Source organism: Capra hircus, chromosome 18, assembly GCF_001704415.2.
Source record: "Capra hircus breed San Clemente chromosome 18, ASM170441v1, whole genome shotgun sequence".
Taxonomy (NCBI): domain Eukaryota; kingdom Metazoa; phylum Chordata; class Mammalia; order Artiodactyla; family Bovidae; genus Capra; species Capra hircus.
In genome coordinates, this window is record NC_030825.1 from 50,541,254 (window position 1) to 50,565,326 (window position 24,073).

The following is a 24,073-nucleotide window of genomic DNA, read 5'->3' on the forward strand; positions in this document are numbered from 1 at the left end:
CCAGAGCACCTCACTGCTAACAAACTGTCGTGATTCCAGCACACCCTCCCATCTGAGGACACAGAACGGGGAGAACCCCTGCTCCTCTTAGCTTGCACAAGGGCTGAGATGGGAAACTCCTAGGGAGGGGCTCAGGGGAATCTGTCCCTCTGCACCCCTCACCTCAAACTGAGCCTGGCCCCTCCCAAAGGATGGCCACGTTGAGGCCCCGACTTGCCTCTCGTCCGGGGAGTCGACATGGAAGGTCCTCTCGATGACTGTGGTCCACTGCAGACAGCGAATGACGAAGGTATTGGGCCGAGGTCTCTCGGTCTTCATCAGCTGGCATTCTGCAGAAGAGGGATGTGAGCAGAGTGTGAGCGCAGCCCGCGTTCCCCAAGTCACCCCCCGTGTGCCAGCCCCGTGACACTACTGACCAAGACAGCCTGTCCCTACAGGTCCAATGTGTGTGTGTTTAAGAGGGACAGGCCACCCAACAGCGATGGCTCAGTGGTCAGGGCTGCGATGGGGGGTGGAGGGGCATCCAAAGAGGCAGCCAACCCCGTCCAGGGGCTCGGAAGGCTTTCCCAGAGGAAGGGCATCCCTGTACTGAGCTCTGAAGGCAGAAGAGGGCATTGGGCACAGAAGCCTAGAGAGGAGAGAGGGCCCGGTGCACTTAGGAAAGAGCAAATTCTGAGTGAGGAGGAGAGAAGGGAGAGACAGGCTGGAGAGGTGAGCGGGGGCCAGCCTGCAGGCTCGGGGGCATGGCGACGAACCTGGACTGTGTCCTGAAGGAGCAGGAAGAGCCGAGAACAGACTTAAACAGCCCCCTCTGGTTGCTGGGTAGAGGAGAGAGAGGGGAGGCTGGAAGCCCAGGGAGGGCATGGGGCCATCCAGAGGAGGGGAGGGGAGGGGAGGGAAGGCAGGCAGACCACAGGGCCACAGTGGGGTACATAGAAGCATCTGGGTCACTGCCCTGGCCTGAGGATGAGAGGCAATAAGGCCCTCCCTGGAGAAGCCGGGGTGGGGTTGGGGGGAGGTTCAGGGAGGGAGAGAGGACTCAAAGGATGGTGTGGCTCACGGAGGGGATCTCATGGCGGGAATACTCAAGGAGAGGTGTGCAGAAAAGCAGCTCAGGCCAGGCGGGGAGTTCGGGACGGCTGTGTCGGGGTCACCAGCACACGGGAAAGCCACCAAGGCAGGGCTTTAGGCAGGATGGAGAGGGGAGTGGGGCTGGATTCCAGAAAGAGCAGGTGGGCTGCTCGAGGGGCAAGGCTGGGGACGAGGCTAGAGCAGAGAGTTGGTGGGGCGAGGACCATGTCTGGGCTACCTAGTGGCAGTAGAGATGAGTGACTTTGAAACGTTCTTAGGGGGTGTGACAAGAACATGGTGACTCATCGGGTCAGCGGGGAAGGAAGGTGGTGGCGGGGGGAGGGCAGGTTCTGTGAGGCCCAGGCAGGGGCTCTGCACAGGCCAGGCTTCCACCGGTCAGCTTCTGGCTAGAAGGCTCCGCCTCAGGTGCCACAGAGGGCCCAGAAGGCTGAGAAGTGCCCCAGCTCCTTTCTTCCTCCAGCTCTCCACTGGCGATCAACACAGCTCCCAGGCCCAGGAAAGAGAGGCGGAGCAGGAGAGGGGGGCAAACAGACCCCAGACAGGCCTACAGTCTAGAACAAACACACCCCATGTGCTCCCAAGACGCACCTGCGACAGAGAAGTTGTTTAAGGGGGGCAGGGTCTGGTCGGGGGCCTCAGGCCGCTCCTTATAGCCAATGAAGGAGCCGTCGCTCTTCAGCAGGAAGTACCGGGGCCGCCAGGTCTTGATATATTCACCTGAACAGGCAGGGCGGGAGGGAGAGAGGTCAGGGCAGCCAGGCCCAGGGCAGTGCCTGGCAAGGGGCCCCACACTGAGAGGAAGATGGACAAGAGGGTGAAGAGTGTGCTTCTCCCAGAGAAACCCTCCAGGCGGCCCCAGCTGACGCAGGCTGGGCGCTGGGCTGGGCCCAGTGATCCAGAGGTCACGCCTGGCAGGAAGGCGCCGCGCCGCCGCGGGGCACCAGCTGCCTCACAGTGTGGCCAGCAGTGAGCCGTCCTTGCCAGCGCATGGCCCAGTCCCAGGGGAGGCCCAGGCCTCTAACATACATGCCCTGTGGCCCTAGAGGGCCAAATCCCATGGGCGGGTATTCACTCTACAGCTGTGCGGGGGGATCAAATGTCAAAACACCGTGCCAGGCCGGTATTACTGCTGCTGTGCCCTCCATGTGCTCCTCGACTCCCTCCACTTGTAACCACGAATATCCAAGCACTCCGTGTACGCACGTATGTATGCACACACACTCCTCAGAGGGGTGGCTAAGGACTAAAATGAAATGGAGAAGCACACATCCACACAAAACCTTACATACATATAAATACCCACAGCAACATTATTCATAGCAGTAAAGAGGAGAAACTCCGAAGTGCATCCGCTAACAGATGGACAGACGAAACGCGGCACGTCGGCAGGATGGAGTATCAGTATCGCTTGGTCATTAAGAGGAATGAAGTACTGGGAATTCCCTGCCGGTCCAGTGGTTAGGGCTCTGCACTTCCAATGCAGAGGGGGAGGGTTCGACCCCTTGTCAGGGAACTAAAATCCAACATGCAATGCAATGCGGCCAAAAAAAGTATTGATACATGAAGTATTAATACACGCTACAAGCTGGATGAACCATAACTTACACGCTACAAGCTGGATGAACCATAACTTACACACTACAAGGTGGATGAACCATAACAAGGGTAACTGAAAAAAGCTTGTCACAAAGGACCACAGATTATATGATTTCATCTATATAAAATGTCCAGAACAGGGAAACTTCTCAAGATGAAAACTTGATTACTGGGCCTAGGGCTGAGGAGGGGGGCGAGTCTGGGCGGGGACTGGAGGGTCCTTTTTCAGGGTAGTGAGAATGTTCCAAAGCTGACTGTGGTGATGGAGGCACAGCTCTAAACACACTCAAGGCCCCAAGTGGCTGAACTACATGGTATGTGAACCGTGTCTCAAGCTGCTTTAAAAAGAGAGAGAGAGAGAGATGGCAAATACAAAGCAAACACAAAGCACCCAGCCTCACCAGGGACCAGCACACCAATAAATCAACAACAGCTCTTCCTCATCAGCCCACCGGGCAAGCGAAGCGTGTACACACGGTAACTGGGGCGGAGGGTGGGCTCCCTAAGTCGCCACCAGAAGCCAGGGTGGATTTCTCTAAGTCTTTGTCTCCTCTCACGAGAAGGACACCCAGTAAGCAACGGTGATGATCAGAAATACTATAGGGTACTACGTGCCTGCCAGGCACCATCCTAAGCTTCTCAGAGGCTTTAACTTGTTGAATTCTTTCGAATGTCAATACTAAATGATTCGATGTATGTAAAGTTCAAAAACTAGCAAAACCACAAACCTGACAGCACCATGACCATATACCATGACCCAGTGGGCTTTATCCCAGGACTGCAAGGGTAGTTCAAAACTACAAAAAGCAATCAGCGTCGTATGCCTCAACAGAATGAAGTGGGGAAAAAAAAACACAAGGTCATCCAGATTGACACAGAAAAAGCGTTTGACAAAATCCAGCACTATTTCATGATAAAAATACTCAGTAAGCTGAGAAGGGGAACTCTCCTTCACAAGAGGGCATCTATGAAAAACCCACACGTCAACATCACACTCAAGGATGAAAGAATGAACGCTTCCCCTTGGCTAAGATCAGGAGCAAGACAAAGATTTCCACTCTCACCACTGCTCCGACACACTGTGGTGTAAGTTCTAGCCAGAGAAAAAGACAGAAAGTATCCAATTTGAAAAGGAGTATGTAAAACTACCTTTATTTGCAGATAACAGGATCCTATATACAGAAAAGCACAAAAATCCACAAAACAATTACTAGAGCTAACAAATTCAGCAAGATCAACACACAAAAACTGTTTCTACACACTAGCAATGAATAATCCAAAAAAGAAATTAGAAATTAAAGAAAACAAATCCATTTACAACAGCACGACTAGGCAAAGATTCATACATTAAAAACTACAAAACAGGGGCTTCCCTGCTGCTCACCAGTAAAGAATCTGCCTGCCAAGGCAGGAGACCCAAGTTCAATCCCTGGTCCAGCAAGACCCAAATGCCTCAGAGCAGCTAAGCCGGCGCTCCACAACTAATGAGCCGGCGCTCCACAACTACTGAGCCTGTGCTCCAGGGCCCAGGAGCCACAACTACAGAGCCCATTTCCACAGCTACTGATGCCTGCGTGCCCTCGAGTCTGTGCTCTGCAACAAGAGAAACCACTGCAATAAAAAGCCTGTGTACCACAACTAGAGTAGCCCCTGCTCACTGCCACGTAGACCCAGCACAGCCAGAAGTAAATACATAAAAATTATTTTAAAAAAACACTGCTGAAAGAAACTAAAAACTTAAAGAATCCTGTGTCAAGGATTGAGACTTGACAGTAAGACTGCAATACTACCCAAAGCCATTTACATACAGATTTAACACATTCCCTATCAAAATTCCAATAGCCCTTTTTTGCTGTTGAGGAAGAACCAACCCTCAAATTTACACAGAATTCAAATTCATGTGGCAAGGGGTTCCAAACAGCCAAAGCAATGTTGAAAAAGAACAAAGGGAAAGGACTCTTACTTCCTGATTTCAAAACTTACTACAAAGCTACAATAATCAAATCAGTGTGGTACAGGATAGCCATACAGACCAAAAGAGTAGAACTGAGAGTCAAAAAATAAATCTACACAACTATGGGCAACTAATTTTCAACAACAGTACCAAGACCATTCCACTGGGGAAGACCAGTCTCTGCAACAAATTGTGCTGGGACAACTGGATACCCACATGCAGAAGAACAGAGATGGAGCTCTACACCATGTTTAAAAAATTAACTCAAAGTGCATCTACCTAAAAATAAGAGCTAAAGCTATAAAACTGTTAGAAGAATACACAGGTCAATCTCTGAAACCCTGAACTTGGCAACAGATTCTTATATATGACAACAAAGGAAAAAAAAAATACAGTGGACTCATTGAAATAAAAAATTTTATGCAAAAGATGTTATCACAAAAATAAAAAGACAACCAACCAATAGAATGGATGAAAACATCTGCATATCATATGTCTCATAAGAGTCTAGTATCCAGAATACATAATGAACTCTACAACTCAGCAACAACCGAAAAAAAAAAAAAAAATTTAAAAAATGGGTGAAGGACTTCCCAGGTGGCTCAGTGGTTAAGAATCCACCTGCCAACATAGAAGATACAGGAGATACGGGCTCCATCCTGGGTTGGGAAGATTCCTTGGAGGAGGAAATGGCAACCCACTCCAGTATTCTTCCCTGGACAATCCCATGGACAGAGAAGCCTGGGGGGCTACAGTCCAAGGGGTCGCAAGGAGTCAGACACAACTGAGCACGCACACACGCAGTGTCTGAACGCTATACCCGAATGACTACAAAGGTGTTTCTCCAAAAATAAACAAGGACCAGCAAACATATAAAAAGACGCTTAACACCATCAGTCACTAGGGAAATGTCAATCAAAACCATGCTGAAACACCACTTAACACCCACCAGGATGGCTTTCATTAAAAACAAACAACAAAAACTCAAAGAAAACTAGCAGGTGTGGGTGAGGATCTGGAGCCACTGCTGGTGGGAGCGTAAAATGGTGCAGCCCTGCGCAACTCAGGTGCTCCCTCAGAGAGCCAGACAGAATACACTGTGGGTCACGTGCACAGAAGGTGCAATCCAGATATTTCATAGTTTTCTCTATATTATCTAACTACATAGAATACATTTGATTATTAGCAATATAAACTAATAGATGCCTACTGGGGCTTCCCTGGCAGCTCAGTGGCAAAGAACCCACCTGCCAGTGCAGAAGACGCAGGTTCAATCCCTGAGCTGGGAAGACCCCTGAAGAAGGAGACGGCAACACTCCAGTATTCTGGCCTGGAGATTCCCATGGACAGTGGAGACTGGTGGGCTACAGTCCACGGGGTCACAAAGAGTCGGACACGACCGAGTGACTAAACAACAATAGATATGTGTGTCCCAGCAATTCCACTCCTGGGTGTGTACCCCCCAAAACTGAAAACAAGTACTCAAACACTGTATACAGATATTCATAGCAGCACTATTCACAACAGCCAAAAGGTAGGAATAACTCAGATGTCCATCAATGGACATATGGATAAAGAAAATGTGATATCTTGATACAATGGAGCATTGTTTGTCTACAAAAAGGAAGGAAGTACTGTCTGATACACGCTACAGCGTAGATGAACCTTAAAAACGCCATGCTCAGTGAAAAACCAGACTTCAGTAGCCGCATATTGTATGATTCATGTATGTGAAATGTCCAAAGTAAGTACATCCATAACGACAAACAACAAGCTGGCGGCTGCCGGGGGCTGGGAGGAGGGAGACTGAGCTGACTACTCACGGTGCGGAGGGCGGCCTTTCAGGCAGATGAAGATGTTCTGGAGCCAGACAGAGCTAGCGGTTACACAACAATGGGAAAGTGCTCAAGGCCACTGAACTGTCCACTTTAAAACACTTAATTCTGTGTTGTGTAAATTTTACTTCAATTTGAGAAACAAAAACAAAACTAGACAAATTCACCCATGATATTGGAGGTTAGGAGAGTGGTTACTGCTTGCAAGAGGCAGACAGCCTTCTGGGGATTGACTTACTCTATTTCCTGACCTGGACATAGGTTTTGGAGTGAGTTTATGATCTGGGCACTTACCTGTGGGGTTTTATATGTCGGTAACAAGCTACAAAAAAACTGGAAGGGAAAACATCCTCACAACAATCCCATTTTACAGATAGGGAAACTGAGGCACAAAGAGGTTCCAGTACTTGCCTCATGGCTGTTAACTGGGAGAGCTAGGACTAGAACCTGGGTTCGCTCTGCCCATAGTCATTGACAGTGTCTACCTGTAAATTGGCAGACGTGGCCTGGCCCGGCGGGGCCTGGCAGAGTGTGCTGAGGCTGTGTCAGAAAGGGGACCCGCACATGGCATGAAGGACCCGATCCTTGAGTGGGCCTTGCCGAGCCAGAGGCAGCATGTGAGCCAGGCGCTGGCTCAGGACTTGGCAACTCAGTCTTTCTGCTGAGCTGAAGCTTCCGGTCTGCAAGACGGTGCCCACCTCACGGGGCAGTAACAGAAACTCAACAAAACTGGGCCTCCTGCGAACACAGCCCCAGGCCCGGCACCGAGTGGGCACACAGTAAGCTGGGCTGCTGTTATTTCAACCACCAGGAGTAGGGCGGGAAGGCGCACGTGTCTGAATGGTGGCAGGGCCCACCTTGCCCTGCCCACCACTTCTGGCTGCTGCTTGGAACAACAGGCACTGGGAGACCCAGGAGAGGCTGCACAAGTGCGTGTGGGTACGGTACAAAACCAAGACAGGTCATCTCAGCAGCTTGTCTGGGCCCCCGCAGACGAACGGAGACACTGAAGGCCTGGGAGGGGCTGAGATTCACTCAATGCCACCTGCAGCCTCGGGAGCCACTGCCCAGCCATAGTTCTCTAGCCACCTCCGGAGAAGGCCCCACCCCAGCCTAGAGAGCCACGGGCCTCAGAAAACTCAGGAGCCTGAGACCTGGCACACCCTATTACACATACCATCCACACACATGATCCCAAGCACCCATCCAACAGTTATTAAGTGCCTACTGCACGCCAAGCACTTTTCTAGGGCACTGGCACTATCCCAGTGAACAAGCCAGATAAAACCCCTGCTCTCATGAAGCTGACACTCCCAGAGGCCTGGGCTGTTGACCCATTTTACAGAGGGGAAACCAAGGCTCAGAGAGATGACACAGTCACACTGAGAGGAAGTGGCAGAGCTGGGGTTACAACTTTGACACCTGCCAAGGTGCAGAGAGCTCCATCAACAGCCCCAAACTCAGGGCCCAATCCAGGCAGGTAGGCCAAGAGGCCCTGGATGCCACCCTGCCTGGGAAGGGGATCGGGAAGGCTCCTCTCCTGCTCATGCCGGGGAGGCGGGGGGAGTTGCGGTGAGACCCTCGGCACCGCTCTAGCTGGGCGGGCTGGGCAGCATGCAGAGTGCGCAGGCACTTCTCCAGTTTCAGCAGGGATAGCCCACCAGCTTCCCGGCACACCTCAAGCATGCCCAGCCCACCCCCTCCAGGAACTCGGTCCCCTTCACCCATACCCCCGTTAACTGTGGGGCTCACTCCCTTGCCTCCTTCAGATTTTATTCAAACACCCCCTTCTTAGTGAGGCCCTCCCTGGCCAGCCCCTCTCTGATAGCTCCCTCACCCCTCTCCTCACACTGTTGGGTTTCTCTCCAAGGCACTAGCCCCACTGGACCCACTCCTCTACTCAGGTGCCCTGGTCTCGCCCACTTAATGTATGACATCAACACAGGATGGGAACTGTGGGCCCACCTGGTTCACTGCTGTATCCCCAGTGCCCAGAATGTGCCTAAAACACGGCAGCTACTTGATGCATGTCTGCCGAGTGAATGAGAGCGTGCAAAGTGGCGGCCCCCCAAGGGGACGGTCCCCACTCTGCAGGGGAAGGTCCGAGGAAGCTAGGACAGCCGGTTTCCTTCGCTCCTGGGTGCCTGGACAAGCTGGCTCTCAGCACATGCTTCTTCCCAGCTGCCTCGAACAGCAGTGAGCCCGTTCAGTGCGGCAGTGCTGGGGCAGAGGCCTGGGGTCCCAGAGTCGAGTCTCTCTGTGTCTCCCCTGTAAGTGACTTCATCTCTTAGTCGCCCACCAGTACAACCAGACCTGGTCCCGAGCTCGCTCACAACATCCTGGGCTTCCGAATGCCAGACGAGTTCCAGCCCCTCCAAGGTATCCGGCGCTGGTGGTCTGGTGCTGTGTCACGGCTCTGCCCGCCTCCTGCGGCTCGCGCTCGCTCACTCGCTCTGCTCTGGCCACCCTGGCCCACTCTATTTCCAGGCACACGGCCCCCATTCCTCCTGCCCCACTCCCTGGGACCCCCTGGCTGACTATCTGCGTAGCCTGCTCCCTCACCTGCTCCTGGCCTCCATATACTGGTCCCTCCTCAGAGCCACCTGCATGAGCCCCTTCTTTCTCCAGCGCTCCCCTCAGAGCCCCTACTCTTCACAGGGGCACTTATCGTCACCTGACACCGTGCCTGTCAGTTTCCTGTTTATTCCCTGCCCCCCAATGGATCGCAGACTCCATGAGGACACCACAGTGCCCCTGGAGCCTGGGATAGCCAGCGTGGCACACTATGCACTCTATGAGTATTTGCCGGATGAATAAATGCTGGATATTGCCTCTCTGTGTTACTTTAGCTAAGTGACTTACTCACTCTAGGCCTCAGTTTCTTCATCTATGAAATGGGACCATGAGCAGGAACACTTATGCAGAGGCAGAGTTTGAGGCCTGGCCTGGGGGGTTCATGCAGGGGGTCAGCAAGGCCTGGAGACTCAGGCCCAGGCGCAGCCACAGCTCCTCCGTCCAGACTACTTTCAAAGAGTCCATGACGTGGGCTAGAAAGAAGCCACTGGCAGGGACGGGCAGGCAGGGCTCAGAATGCTGGCTCCTCAGGTGGTAAAGACCCTGTACCTCTGCCTCGCAGGGCACAGCTGCCAAGAGAGCTGGGGCGAAAGGGGGAGACGTGCAATCCTGTGAGTAAACGTAGCCCCTTACCGCGCTTATGGAGCCAGCCTTCTTTGATGACAGACACCTCGTTCATGGTGGCAGCGTGACACGCTGTCACCTCGCTCGGGACAGCTCAGGGCAGCAGGACATGCAGGAGGTGCGCTGGACAGAGCACAGTCTGCAAGACAGGAGAGGAGCCCATCAGTCAGAGAGGCAGGGGGATTTGGCGGTGACCCCTCCCCTCGGGACACCCCACCTGAAGCCCCTCTGGCAGCTCTGCGAGGGTGGAGCCAGGGAGGGTGGGGAGAGACCAGCCCTTGGGGCCCAGGCTGGTGGACGGGGCCAGTGAGAGGCGGTCTGGTCCCCAGGGACCCAGTCTTGGGGAGGAAAGGACACGACCTTGCCCTCAGAGCCCTCCTCTGGAAGGAGCAGAGGGCCCCAGCTGTGCCCTTGCCCCGTGCTCAGGACCCCTTGCCCAGTAGGGCAGCCCCACCACTGCCACTCCTGACTGGGTGGGAGGCTCCGCCCCTGCGTCACTCCAGGCCCAGCGCTGAGGTCACCTGGGATGAATCAGACAGCCCCGGGCACCTGAGGGCGTGCTCAAAGCCACCAGGATCTGCCTGCCACACACACACACACACACACACACACACACACGCTCGCTCACACACACACACACACACACACACACACACGCTCACACTCTCTCTTTTCCAAACCAGGTGCCACCAACCTGCCACCTTTAGCAAACTGAGTACCACCCTCCTACCCAGCACCAGGCCACCTCATGTCACTCCCTCAGCCTCCTGGTCCCCACCAGCTGACAAAGGAAAGGAAGGTCTCGGTGCTCCGGATCTTCAACAAGAAACGAACCAACTGCGTACGCACTTATCTGGGGCCCGGGAGAAAGTCCTGGGGGCTTGAAACAAGGCCCTGGTCCTTCCCTGAGACCTCTGCTTCTGTCCTCACGGGCCGGCAGCCGACAGACTGACGGACGCCGAGGCCGCTGCTTCGTCTCAGGTTCCCGGGGCGGAGGGGAGAAGCGGGGGAGGCAGCCACCAGCTGGGCCCCTACCTGGAGCCACAGGCCTGGCCGGGGGCCATGGAGCCCAAGGCGCCTTTCGCCTTTCCTGGCCTGGGGTTATTTGCGGACAGCAGGTCAGGAGCTACGGTGGCCCCCAGAGAAGCGGCAGCTGGCCCTGGGGACACCGCGGGCATCAGCTTTCTCTCGTGCCCCAGGGGAGCTGGTGGGCCGGACACACTACTGCCTGGCATGTGACGGTGGCAGGCTGCCCAGGCCCCGGGCAGAGGGAAGGGAGGTGAGCGGGAGGAAGCCGGAGGAAGACAAGATGGACAGTGACAGGGAAGTAAACAGCGGGTGAGGAACCATGTCCTGGACTCGGGGCTGCAAAGACAGGGCCCAGAAGGGGCTCCCTCCCCTAGCAAGTATGGCGGCACCCCAGGGGCTCACACCCACGGACTGAACACACCCAGGACCACCGGACCCTCACTCCGAAATGTGCCCCAGTCTGTGCTTCGATCCTAATGTGACCAGGGTCTCCACCCCAGCCTCCTGACCAGGTGGCTCAGGCCCAGAGCCATCCCCTCCCACGAGGACTCACCCCACCTCCTTCTGGGCCTCCCATCCTCCAATCTGTTTCCCGTTCAGCAGCCCAAGGACCCTCAAATCTGACCTGTGCTTTCCCACGGGCCTCGGGAAAGACCCAGGCCCCCCAGATTGGGATTCCAGTGCCTTCAGGCCCTGGCCTCTGCTGCCCACCACCCCGGCTCAGCCTCGCGGTCCCCACCACCCATCCACCAGCTTCCAGATCACCTCTCCCGCCCCACCGCCCCTCCCACCCAGGCTTTCTTCCTGGGTCCCAGCCTCCGCTGCCCACCCTACGCTCCACCTGAATCTGACTGCGTCCCTCTCTACTCACAGCTCTTCCGCGGCTCCCCAGAGTGCACAGAACACACAAAAAAGAACAAAGTCTTTTCCACCAGAGAAGGCCCCACGTAAGTCAAGAGGCACCTAGAAAGCCCTCAAGAAAGGCTAATAACCACAAGGACGATCACACATCAGCCACCACCCACCTCCCCAGGTCCTCCTCCCCGACGCCCACCCTCTGCCAGACTTCTGCTGCTCAGGCCTCCACCCTCAATACCTTTTTTGTACTGGGGTTCTCCCTGTTCTCTAAGGTCTCAGCTGAACCAACGCCTCCTCCAGGAAGCCTTCCTGACCCCAGAGGCTGCACTGGGTGCTGCGTGCCCCGTCATCAACTCTCCCCACACCTACAGGCGCTAATTCAGCACACCAGCCCAGCATCTGGCTGTCCACTGAAGGCACAATGAATAAACCCAAGTCTCGGGAGGGGACATGTGTATACCTATGGCGGATTCATGCTAATTATGGCAGAAATCAACACAACATTATAAAGTAATCATCCTCCGATTCAAAATAAATAAGTAAATAAGAGACACCACAAGAGTTCGCTCTTTTCCTCTGCCACATGAGGACACGCCAAGATGGCAGCCATCGGTGGCCAGGAAGTCAGCACCCACCAGGGACCAGTCCTGTGGATGCCCCGAGCGTGGGCTTCTCAGCCCTGAGACCTGGGAGAAAGTAAAGGTCTGCCTGTCAAGCGAACAAAGAGAAACAATCTCCCCAAGAGATCCCCAGCCCAGGACCAAACACAGCCACAGAAACAATTCCAGAGTCTGTTCACACCACCAGTCTTCCTCTGAGTATGTTCTAAGCTTCAGACTCTATCCTGGTGCATCACTAAGACACAGCTCCTGCCTTCAGGAAGATCGCATTCCAGTGGGAGGCAGACGATACACAAGACACAAGGTCTGATGGTGGCAAAGAAACACGAACAGGAGAAAGGAGGACAGGGACGGGGGCTGCGCTAGCCACACGGTATGGGAGACACGCGAGCCAACCCCTGAGTTAACCGGGGCGGGGGTGACACATTAAGGAACCGATTCCAGGCAGGGGAACAGCAAGTGCAAAGCCCTGAGGACTGGGAAGGAGCTCCGGGAGCGCGGGGAAGCGCCCAGAGGCTGGCCCAGTGAGGAGCTGAGACAAGGAGAACACTCAGGGCCTGGAGGCAGGTGTGCCGGGGAGTTCGGAATTCCTCCTCCAACACAGGGGCCAACACCATACTTTCTCCAGGTGTGACCTCTGTTCAGAATAGGGCTGGGTTCCCAATCTGGGCTGGGATGGAGAACCCAGGGGCCAAAGGAAGAGCGGATGTACAAGCAAAGACAGAAACCCCACGTCCACTCGCAGCCCTCCCCGCATCTCCCCTCCCCACACCCTCCCTAGACCAGCAACTTCCCCTCTCAGAGCCGCTGTGAGCAGCACCCCTGTGCACAGAGGCTCGGCCCACTGCCTGGACCCCAGTGAAAACGCAAACACGTGGCTGCCTCAATCAGACAGACAGACAGACATGAAGGCGGCCAGGTGTGGCCGAAATTGCAGAATCCAAGAGCTCGTGCCAGCCGGGTGGCCTTGAGCCCGAGGGCGCGCCTCCAGTCTCCCCTGATCGCTCCCGCCCCCCATAACCCCAGAGGGCCATGCCCGTGCCCAGGGACAGCAGACGCTGACACAAGGGAGGCTTTACCTTGGGTCTCCCAGCTGGCTGCTGCTCGGCACACTAGAGCCACTTGTTACGTTCTCACTTCAGCAACTAAGCAGCCAGCAGCAGCCAGGGCAGGGGGAGGACCTGGAGAGCCCCTGCATCCTGCCTGGATCCTGCCCGTCCTCCCACGGAGGGTGGCGCCTCTGCTGAGGTGTCTGACGCAGTCCCGTGGTGATGAAACACCAGCACCGCAGCCAAGAAGATGGCCTGCTCCCTGGGGAGCTGACACCCAGCACGCAAGGGCCTGCTGGGCCGTGGCCTGCGGGCCCCCAACTCCACTCACTGCCGCCTGGGGTGTCTGGGCTTCACTCGGCTGAGGGTCTGGGTAGGAGCTGGAGCTGTGGATTAGAGGCAAGCCACCTGGGACGCAAGGTGAAAAGAGCACGGGCACCTCACAGGAGGGAACACACACACAACGGAGGACTGTGTGCAATATCCTTAGTTCCAGGGAAATGCACATCGAAACCATCCACCTGGATGGCTAAAAATTCAAAAACTGACACCACCAAGAATGTGGTCAAGAATGTAAGAGGGCTTGGGGGCTAGGGGGTTCCCTGGTGGCTCAGAGGTAAAGAATCCACCTGCCAACGCAGGAGACATGGGTTCAATTCCTGGTACTGAAAGACCCCACATGCTGCGGAGCAACTAAGCCTGTGCACCACAACTACTGAGCGCCCTAGAGCCCGTGCTCCACGACAAGAGAAGCCACTGGAACAAGAAGCCCGTGCACCTCAGTGACGATTAGCCCCTGCTCGCCGCAACAGAGGAAAGCCTGTACAGCAATGAAGACTCAACACTGCCAAAGATAAATAAATGAATAAGTTAATACAATTAAAAAAAAATAAAAGAATGTCTTCAAGGGGGACTTCCTTGGTGGTCCAGTGCTTAAGGATCAGCCTTCCAATATGGGGGATGTGAGTTCAACCCCCGGTCAAGGAACTAAGATCCCACGTGCCAAGGGGCAATTGAGCCTGTGCACCAAAATGAAAGATCACGCATGATGCAACTAAGACCCGACACAGCCAAATAAACAGATTTTTTTTTTAATCAATAAGTAAAAACTGTTAACAGAATGTAAAGGAATTGCTACTGGTGGGAGTATAAAACAGTTCCACCACTATGGAAAACTGTTTGGCAGTAAGAATTAAAGCTCAACATATCCCTACCCCATGACCCAGCAATTCCACGGCCCTCCAACAGAAATGGGTGTATTTGTTTACTAAACGACGTGTACTAGATTGTCCACAGCAGCAACATTCTCAGTAACCTCAAGACTGGAAACAGACCAGGTGTCCACCCACAGGAGAATGGATAAACAAACTAAGGTAAATTCATAGAGCTCAAGGCCACTCAGCAAGAAAGAGGACCCGACTCCTGAAGCCTACAACAGGATGAAGCGTGAGAACTTCACCTGGAGTGAAAGAAGCCAGATGCGGAACGACCCACCGAGGACGAGCCCACAGACTGCAAGCTCGAAACAGGCAACAGGACACGACTTGTTTCTCACCAGTGAAACTGTGCAGAAGATCCAGGAAGCAAATATCCACAGGTCAGGAGCGCTGTTACCTTCGGGAGTGACAGAGGAGGGGGGTTTCTGGGAGCTGACAATGTTGTTGTGATTAGAGAGCATTACTTTTACAGTTATTTGTCATACTGTATGGTTTAAAACATGTTGAAGATATCTTTCTGTATTTTATGACGAAATAACAACAACAAAAAAAGAACCTGGGTTTGGGAGCCTGGACGGTAACAGGAAGTTAAACTCAGGCCTCCTAGCCTCCGGGGCCCCCTCTCACCCCAGGCTAGCTCGCCTGGAGTTTCACCGCAAGGCCAGTCGCTGATGAATAAGGAAGAGGACTCTAGGGTCTGGATTTCAACCCCAGGCTCTGCTGCTCCTTGGCCCTTCTGAGCCTTAGTGCTCCCACCTGCACAATGATCCAGCCAGAGGAAGGACCTGCACCCTGAAGGGTAGGGCTCGAGTTTGGGTGAGTCTTTTTAACACAGAAGAAAGCTGAACGGGAATGAAAATCACCCCCTGCTGCGGTCAGCTCTCAGCAGGAAAGAGAGAGGTGACTGGAGACAGGTCCCTGAAGGGACTCTGACTGCACTAGCAGGGCTTGATTTTTAAGTCAAATACCTGCTAAATACCTGGTAAATATCACTGACGCATTCCACAGTATGTCTCAAACGCTCTCCTCCATTCTTTTTTTAATTTCAGGCCTTATTTCTGCCTGTCTGCCTCGTAGGTCTTATTTCTCAATGGTTTCCAAACTGCCTCCGAGTTTCAGCTCACCCTGCTGGTGTCATGTCCGTTAGAGGCGATTTACAGGATGACGCAGGGTGGCGGATAACAAGGCGGGGGAGAGAGGCTGTCGCGTCCTACCTGGCAGCCATCAGAAAGGGTTGGGCCCTGGAAAGGTTCCTTCCAGACCTCCTTCCTCAAATGTAAAATCAGCGTCGCTGTGGTTCCTGCCACTAGGGGGACTGTGTGGCCTAGGTGAGCTCAGTGCTTCTGTCCTCCCTCTCTTACACTCCAGGATGCTTGACCACTGGGTCAGAGGAAACTGCTCTCCCCCAAACCCTGCCATGTCCCCACCTCACCTAGACTGAAAGAAGCCAAAGTCCTTCCAGGAGCCCCAGAACCCTATTCTGCATCACCTCCTCTTCACTCTTCTGAACACGCCACAGCACTGGTGCCTCCGACACACCAGAGGCTCCCCCAACCTGCGCTCCCGGCCCCGACCTCAGGACCCTTGCACACGCTACCCCTTCAGTGAGCACGGTCTCCAAGTCCCTGGGGGCCCCGCCTGGCTTCTTCAGCCTCTGCTCACGTGTCTCCTCCTGTGCGAAGTCACTCTGTCCCCCACGGTCAAGAGTGTACCTGCTACCTTCACAGAAGTGAAGCACTTATCGCCACTGACACTACTGCACACGTTCACCTGTTCACAAGTTTACTGTCGACCTCACTCCACTGTGACGTCAGCACGGCGAGGACAGGGCTCCAGCCTGCTCGGGCACTGCTGGGTCCTCAGCATCTCCCACAGCGCTGGGTCCACAGTGGGCACTCAGTAACTATCTGTGGAATGAATGTGTGGAAGAGGGGAGCCCTGTGCCCAGAACATGCTCAGAATCAGTTAAATTCCTTTCCCTGCCACTCGTCTTTTTCTCTCATCTCCTCTCCCTGACCTGCTTTCTACACCAGACAGCACAGATGGGACGAGAGGGAGGCAGAGGCGCTGCATCCCCTGGAGCTGCAGACAGTGAGGAGGGGGCGCCTTCCTGACACCCTGATCCCCCGGGAGCCTGTCACCCACCCTGCAACCTGCGCCTTACCTACTCCCAGGAGGAGTTGCTCGGGAGGGAAATTCAATAGGCACCCATCGTTCGACAGGCAGCTTCTGCCGGTGGGAATCTGGGAAGGCAAAACAACTCCCTCACTCACCACCTGCAGCTCCGGGAACCGGCGCCATGTTCTGTGATAAAGCAGAAAACGCACATGTCCTCAGAGCAATTCCTCTCACACAGATCGCTTATGTGGGTGCACAGAGGTTCTCAGGTGGAGCTTCTCAACCTCAGCACCAGGGACATTTAGATAATTCTTGTCTTGGGGCTGTCCTGAGAACTGGAGGGGGTTTGCAGCATCCTGGTCTCTGCTTGCTAAAAAACCAGCAGCATGACCTCCCCAAGAGTTCTGACCATCAAATACGTCTTCAGATATGACCCAGTGTCCCTTGGGGGCCAAGCCAAAAGGTGAGAATGCTGTTCTGAGGATATTGTTGCTGGAATAGTGAAACCCAGGGAGCAGTCTAAATGCCCACAACAAGGGTCTGGTATCATCCCAACGGCTGACATTATGCCAGTACTAAGAAGCGTCAACGCCTACACAGCACTTGGCACACGTCAGGCACACCTAAGTGTTTTGTACATGCCAATTCAACTCTCACAGAAACCCTATGTGGCAGGTACTCTTTAGCTGAGGGCTTTTTTTTTATTTTCTTGTATAATTACATTGAAATTGTTTTGTTTTTTGGCCACCCCGCATGGCTTACAGGATCTTAGTTTCCCAACCAGGAACTGAACCCCGGCTCTGCAGTGAAAGAGCAACGTACTAACCACTAGACCTCCAGGGAATACCCACAGCCCACTTATCCTCTCCACTCAGAGTGAAATGACTTGCCCCAGCACCTGATCAGGAAGTATGGAGCTGGGCTGGGCCCACACAGCACCACGTGGCTGGTGGAGTCATTGCTGTTCAGTCGCTCAGTTGCTTCCGACTCTTTGCGACCCCATGCACTACAGCACGCCAGGCTTCCCGGTCCTTCACCATCTCCCGGAGCTTGCTCAAACTCGGGTCCACTGAGTCAGTGATGCCATCCAACCATCTCAACCTGTCGCCCTCTTCTTCGCTTGCCCTCAAGCTTTTCCAGCATCAGTCTTTTCCAAACAGTCCGCTCTTCACATCAGGTGATCAAAGCACTGGAGCTTCAGCTTCAGCCCTTTCAATCAATGTTCAGGCTGGTGGCGTTGGGAGGCCTGGATTCAGGTCCCTGCACCTCAGCTTCTAGCCTCCCCAAGTCTCAGCTCCATTCTCTGTGCAGTGAGGACAGCAGTGCCTCCATTACAGGCTCCTGTGTGGGAAGGGCCCAGCACAGCACCCCATCCTCCACGAGGGTCCGCCCCAACAGAACACAACCAGGTGTCCCACATGCGAGACCCAACCTCGACGTGAGGGGCGGACACTGCCTGCCAGCATTCAGCGCGCTCCTGCACCTGATCCCTTTCTGCAGCACAAACGTGCCCCCACCACATCACCTCAACTCGGACCTGCTTCTCTTTTCACGAGCTGACGTTACTGAGATCGATGGGCATCACACGATCCACGCATAACTTCATTTGCAGCATTCTTGGCAGAAAAGCAGTTATACGATCAACAACAGATCTTACGGGGAATAGTCTTTCACAGGAGGGTAGGAGGTCCACGGTAAACGTCACGTTCAGAGAAGGAACTGTGCCAAAGAGCCAACAGGGGCAGAACAATGGGAGCAGGAGTGACGGTGGCCTTGGGAACCAAATGCACCTCAACCTCGGCTCCTCCACCTGCCACGTGACCTTGGGCAGGTGCTCCCCTAGCTCCACCAGTTTCGTCATTTGAGGTTAGACAACAAAGCCCCAGGGTTGCTGTGAGGATTGAATGAGTTCATCCCCGTGAGGTCCTTCAACCAGTGCCCGGGACAGCGACCGCACAGCACCTGTCTCCTGTCATCCCTTCCCCTGAAAGCGGAGACGCGGGCACACGACACGCTTCTGCGCCGTGAACCTCTACCTACACCGCCTCGTGGTAAGCAGGCGACGCTGAAGGCACCTTTCTCTCTTGATCTCCACATGCTCCCCATAGCCGCCCCATCTGTCTACTTGGAGCAGGCAGGACTGAAGACAGGCTGAAGATATGGGTGGGCTGCACGTAACACTGGGACAAGAATAGGCACCAGAGCAGGCTTCCTTCTGTCCCCTGCCAACCTGGGCCTTAGAGCACCCACAGAAACCATGCCAAATGTTTGAGTCTGCCTGGCCACAGACCCGAAACACGCTGAGAGCACCACGCTGCAGCCAGTTCAGCTCAGTCACTCAGGCGTGTCCGACTCTTTGCGACCCCCCAGACTCCCGGAGTTCACTCAAACTCACGTCCAGTGAGTCGGTGATGCCACCCAACCATCTCATCCTCTGTCGTCCCCTTCTCCTCCCGCCTTCAATCTTGCTTAGCATCAGGGTCTTTTCAGATGAGTCAGCTCTTCACATCAGATGGCCAAAGTAATGGAGTTTCAGCTTCAACATCAGTCCTTCCAATGAATATTCAGGACTGATTTCCTTTAGGATGGACTGGTTGGGTCTCCTTGCAGTCCAAGGGACTCTCAAGAGTCTTCTCCAACACAGTTCAAAACCAACAATTCTTCGGCGCTCAGCTTTCTTTATAGTCCAACCCTCACATCCATACATGACTACTGGAAAAACCATAGCTTTGACTAGACAGACCTTTGTTGGCAAAATAATATCTCTGCTTTTTAATATGCTGTCTAGGTTGGTCATAGTTTTTCTTCCAAGGAGTGAGCGTCTTTTAATTTCACGGCTGCAGTCACTATCTGCAGCCAGAGGAACCCTGAAACTCAGCACAGCTCTGGGATCACATCACAGACCCTTATGAAGGCCACAAGGGCCCACCTGAGGAAGTCCCTGCCTGCTCTCCAGCCTCACTGGTCAGTATACTCCCCCCACCAACTTCCCCCTTTACTCCTTGCTCTCTCCCCACATCCATCCCAGGGCCTTTGCACATGCTAGTTCTCTGGCTGAACACAGTGCTGGCCCATCTTCACGTGCTAAACCCTTGTATTCTCAGGGAAGTCTGTCCTGACTGCCCCCGGCCCACGAGCCACAGGCCTCCTGAGCGCAGCTGTCCTGTCTGCTCACAGCGCTCACCTCTACTGTGCTCAGGCACTCCTATAAGTCTCCATGAACAGTGCCTCCCCCAAGACTAGGGGCCTTGTAAGACAGGGACAGGGTTGGCCCTGATCCACACCGTATCCCCAGCCCCACCTAGCCAGGGCCAGGCCCAGAGCTTTCATTAATTCAGGATGGCGTGGCAAACAGAACCACAGCCTTGGAGCTCCGAGTTCTGCCAAGTAAAGGTGAAACAAAAAATCCTGCCTCCACTCATTCCACAAATATGGCGTCCGTGCTGGGTCAGCACTGTTCTGGTCCCCGGGAGGCGGCAGAGACCAAAACAGCACTCCCTGCCCCAGGGGAATTTACAGGAGGGAGGGGGGACGGGGGAGGAGAGCGGACGGGCATTAAAACACAAACAAGTTAAACAAACAGGTGAGCTACACAGTACAGCAGGATTTGACAAACACTGTGGAGAAAGGCATACAGAGGACTAGGTGTGTGGGAACAGGGCAAGTTTCCGATTTTGTAAACGGTGGTGAGCAGGGCTCACTGACGCGGTGCAATCTGAGCAGAAATCTGAAAGAGAGGCGGCAGCTTCATGGAGACCCAGCGGAGGGCGGTCCAGGCCGAGGGAAGAACAGCACGAAGGTGTGGACTGTATGAGACACAGCCAGGAAGCGGTCAGGGGGGAGCAAGGCACCACATGGCTACAGAGAAAGCCGGGGACCTGGCTGGGCAGGGCCTGGCAGGCCACTACACGGGCTGTGGCTAGGAATTCTCCAGCAGGACTGTGGTTAGGACTCGGTGCTCTCACTGCAGGGGCCCGGGTTCAATCCCTGGTCGGAGAACTAAGATCTCAGGTACCACGAGGCATGGCCAAAAAAAGAAACAAAAAAAGACCCCACAGTGGGCTGTGGCTATTTCCTGGGGAGGGACGGGAACTGCCAGCATGAAGAGGGAGCAGTGTATGGAGCCCCGGCCCCAGCGAGGCCGGAGCCGTCCCCAGGAGAAGCACTGCACGCTGGCCTGACTCTCCTGCCGCCTGCTTCCCTTGGGGACCAAAGGACCCACACCTCACAGATGGGGAACTGAGGACAGGAGGCTGCACAGGAGGCCACAGCTGACGGGTGGGCTCACAGCACCCCAGCCCGAGCCTCTGCACCTCCCTCTTCCCTCGCTCCCAGGAAACCAAGCCCCACCGACCCCAGCCAGCCCTCCCTTACCGCCCTGGATGCCCTGCGGAACTGGGCCGCCCCTGACACACACAAGCACATCTGTGCGCGCGCACACACAGCCCCGAGAGTCTGGCTGAGGGGCTCCTCCTTCACAGACACTGCTCCACATCGCCATCTTCCACCTGCCGCCCCAGCCACGAGCTGAGGGGGCTGCTGGTGGTGTAAGTCCCCACCCTATCCCTAAGGGCACCTTGGAGCAAAGACACATGGTCCTGAGCAGGGCCAGCGGGCACAGGTGCTGAGTGCTCACAGCAGGCCAGGCCTGGATGCGTGTGACAATCCTGCCTGTGACCCGGCGAGGTAGATGCTCTGACTACCCGTTCTTCTGAAGAAGAAACAGATCCAGCGAGAATAAACTGTGTGCCCAAGACTGTAACGGCAGGCAGATGCAGACAAGAGAATTTTCTGTAATGATGCAAGCGTGGCTACTAGGGCTAGCCCAACTGAAGAACTAAATTCTCCCTTTAATTGTAATTACTTAAAATTTAAATAGCCCCTCGTGGCCAGTGGCCAGCACAGTGGAGGTGCAGCACCAGGAGCCTGAAGGCAGGGGTGCGGGTCGGGGTGAGCACCATGGGTGCTCAGCAGCCCGGGGCTCGATCATCCCAGCCTGCCGAGGAGCCACTCCACGCTACACCGTCCCTCCCCGGCCCTGACCCTGACCCACTCACCCCAGGGTGAGACCCACACCCACACCTGCTCCTGTTTGATTCAAATCCCGACCACCACTTCCAGGCTGCAAGGGACGCTTCTCTGAACGTCAGCATTCTTGTCTACAAAACTGGATCCTGACACCAACCTGACCTAGCATTTATTTTGTTATTTCAAAAGATGCCATTTTTGACAACCCAGGGTTGTCGTGGGGACCCCACAAGACTTGCTGCAAGCACAGTTGACAGTGAGGCCAGTGCTCTGGAAGACAAGCAGCAGTCACACCACAGCGAACTCTTCTAAGCCAAGGCCAGCCTGAGCCTCAGTTAGCCAGAGCTATGGTGGAAGTGGCAGCTATGTTAATACTATTACTAGCAGGTTAAAAGGACTCACCCAGATGATTCATGACATGCCCATATTAACTTTTCAAAAGTACCAGCTACATGAAAACACACAGCTGAAAACAGCAGACAACCTGCAGACACCACCCCAAAACCCGAGCTCAGCACCCCTCACCGGCACACCCCCCCACTAGGTCTTTGGACGCCAGTTTGAGAAGCACGACCCTAGGGAACCCCAGGCCTGCCCAAATGACCCGGGTCTGCCACCCTCCTCTCCTCCTCCCGCAGCTCCAGCACCGCGGCCTCCTCTCAGGGTCACCGCATCACGGCTCTCCCACCTCAGGGCCTTTCCCACACTCTACCCTGCCGGCCTGGATGCCTCGCCTCAGGAGGTCGCCCCAAGGCCCTTCCCGCCAGGCCCTTCCCAGCCCTTCCAGCCGGGTCTCTGCCCCCTCCCCCGGGGCGCTCACAGGGCGCACTCCCTCTCTGTGTCCGCCTCTAGACCAGGCGCTGCTCCCTGGTGGCCAGAGCTGCACAGGCCACAAAGCGAGACACCCAGCGAGAGAAGGGGCACACAACCAACCAGACACAGCCACGGGCTGGCTCCACAGCCACTCAGCAATCACACTCCAAGGCAGGGATAGGGGACCCCTCACCCCTTCCCCCTGGCCTCTGTCAAGGGGAGGATGGGGCTGGCCAAGGTCAAGGCTCCATGGGCCTTAGCGGATAGAGACAGGAAGCCGCATGCCGTCTCCCAAGCAGACATCGCATGGATCTAACTCAGTCATTTCCAGGACAACTGAGGCTTGCTTTGTGTCAGCTGTCTAGAAGGAGATAAAGCAAAGAAAAGATCTTTAGACCAACAGGAACAATCCCAGAAACAGTGGCCATGGCGTTGGTCACAAGCAGAAGAGCCAGTCTCAAAAAGGCGGACTTGATCCCAGATAGAGCTGGGTTCAGATTTCACATCTGTCACCTACTAAAACTTTTAACTTTGGGTAAGCCCTTCCAAGCCTTCGTCTGGGGAGAAGAGCCACCTCAAGCTCCCAGGATCTGCTGGGGAGCAGTGCCTGGCAGAGAGAGCCCGCTCTGCCAGTTCTCAACAACCACACGGCCTCCTATGCAGCACTGTGCACTTCAATTTCCCACCCACAAAATGGGGGGACTGCTGCCTGCCTCACAGGCTGCTGTGTCTGAGGGAGCACATGCAGAGTGCTCAGAGCCTCTGCTGGGTGACGGGTGTGGTGAATATTCCTGTCCGGTGACTGGCCTGCCACCCCTTCCCTGCCAACCCCGAGGCCCAGGCTGGCAGCATCCAGAGCCCCTTCTCCACTCACAGGTACTCAGCCTGACAATCTCCAGCAATAGCAGCTCAGATCTGCCGAGCACGTTCTCTGGACACGCTAGCTCCATGGGCCCCTCCAGGGCCTCTCGGCAGGAACAGCCCCCTTTCAGAGAGATGAAATGAGGCCCCAGGGCTACAAGGCAACCGAGAGAGGAGCCAGGAGCAGGGTTCACACCCAGGTTGGCTGCCCCCAGTCCGAACTCCTACACAATAACCCACAGATGATGAACACCCTGAGACTGGGCTAGAAAGGCCGGGGGTGGGGGTGGGGGTGGAAGGGAGGCAAGGGAGTGGCAGGCACCCCAGCCTGTTCGGAAAAGGGCCCACAAGGTGGCAAAGCAAGGCAGCCTCGGATTTCTGGCCTCACCCTTAGAAACAACATCTGCAGAGGCGCTTCCTGGGCAGGACAGCTGGGCCTGAGGAACTTCCTGCGGGAACCTGTGACATGCAGGCTCCCCTTGGCCAGCCTGGCTCACTGTCCCCCATTCCCGCACCCAGGGCAGCCAGGCCTCGATGTGGGCAGGCGCCGAGGGGTGCCGAGCTCGGGGCCAGGCTGAGCTCCCACCCCAGCTCCCTCACTCCCTCCCTCCTGGTCCTGCTCCCAGGGCCATCTCCCCAAGCTGGGCCTCTTGCTGCTTGGCTGGTTGTCCAGAGGAGCCTGCCACGGAACCACCCCACTGTGCAGCCCAGAGGCCTGGTGGCTGACAGTCTTCCACTGAAAGCTCTTAGGAAGTTGAAGAGAGGCCTAGGGAGGGGTGGGTGTCCCTGGAATCCCTGGAGACTT

At 55.1% G+C, this 24,073-nt stretch overlaps 1 protein-coding gene across 4 annotated transcripts in view; it reads right to left on the bottom strand.

Annotated features, from left to right (window-relative positions):
• Positions 1-24,073, bottom strand: part of AKT2 (AKT serine/threonine kinase 2) — a 49,484-nt gene that overhangs the window by 19,618 nt on the left and 5,793 nt on the right. Inside the window, exons 1-4 of one of the 4 annotated variants that reach the window (XM_018062410.1) lie at positions 16,613-17,020; positions 9,685-9,814; positions 1,681-1,809; positions 218-329 (exon numbers count right to left, since the gene is read on the bottom strand). In XM_018062410.1, coding sequence (XP_017917899.1) covers positions 218-329; positions 1,681-1,809; positions 9,685-9,730 — 287 coding nt within the window. In that variant the 5' untranslated portion in view covers positions 9,731-9,814; positions 16,613-17,020. Of the gene's footprint in view, positions 1-217; positions 330-1,680; positions 1,810-9,684; positions 9,815-10,524; positions 10,547-13,261; positions 13,360-16,612; positions 17,021-24,073 lie in introns of those variants that run through there. The other 3 variants (XM_018062408.1, XM_018062409.1, XM_018062407.1) reach the window with 3 other exon arrangements.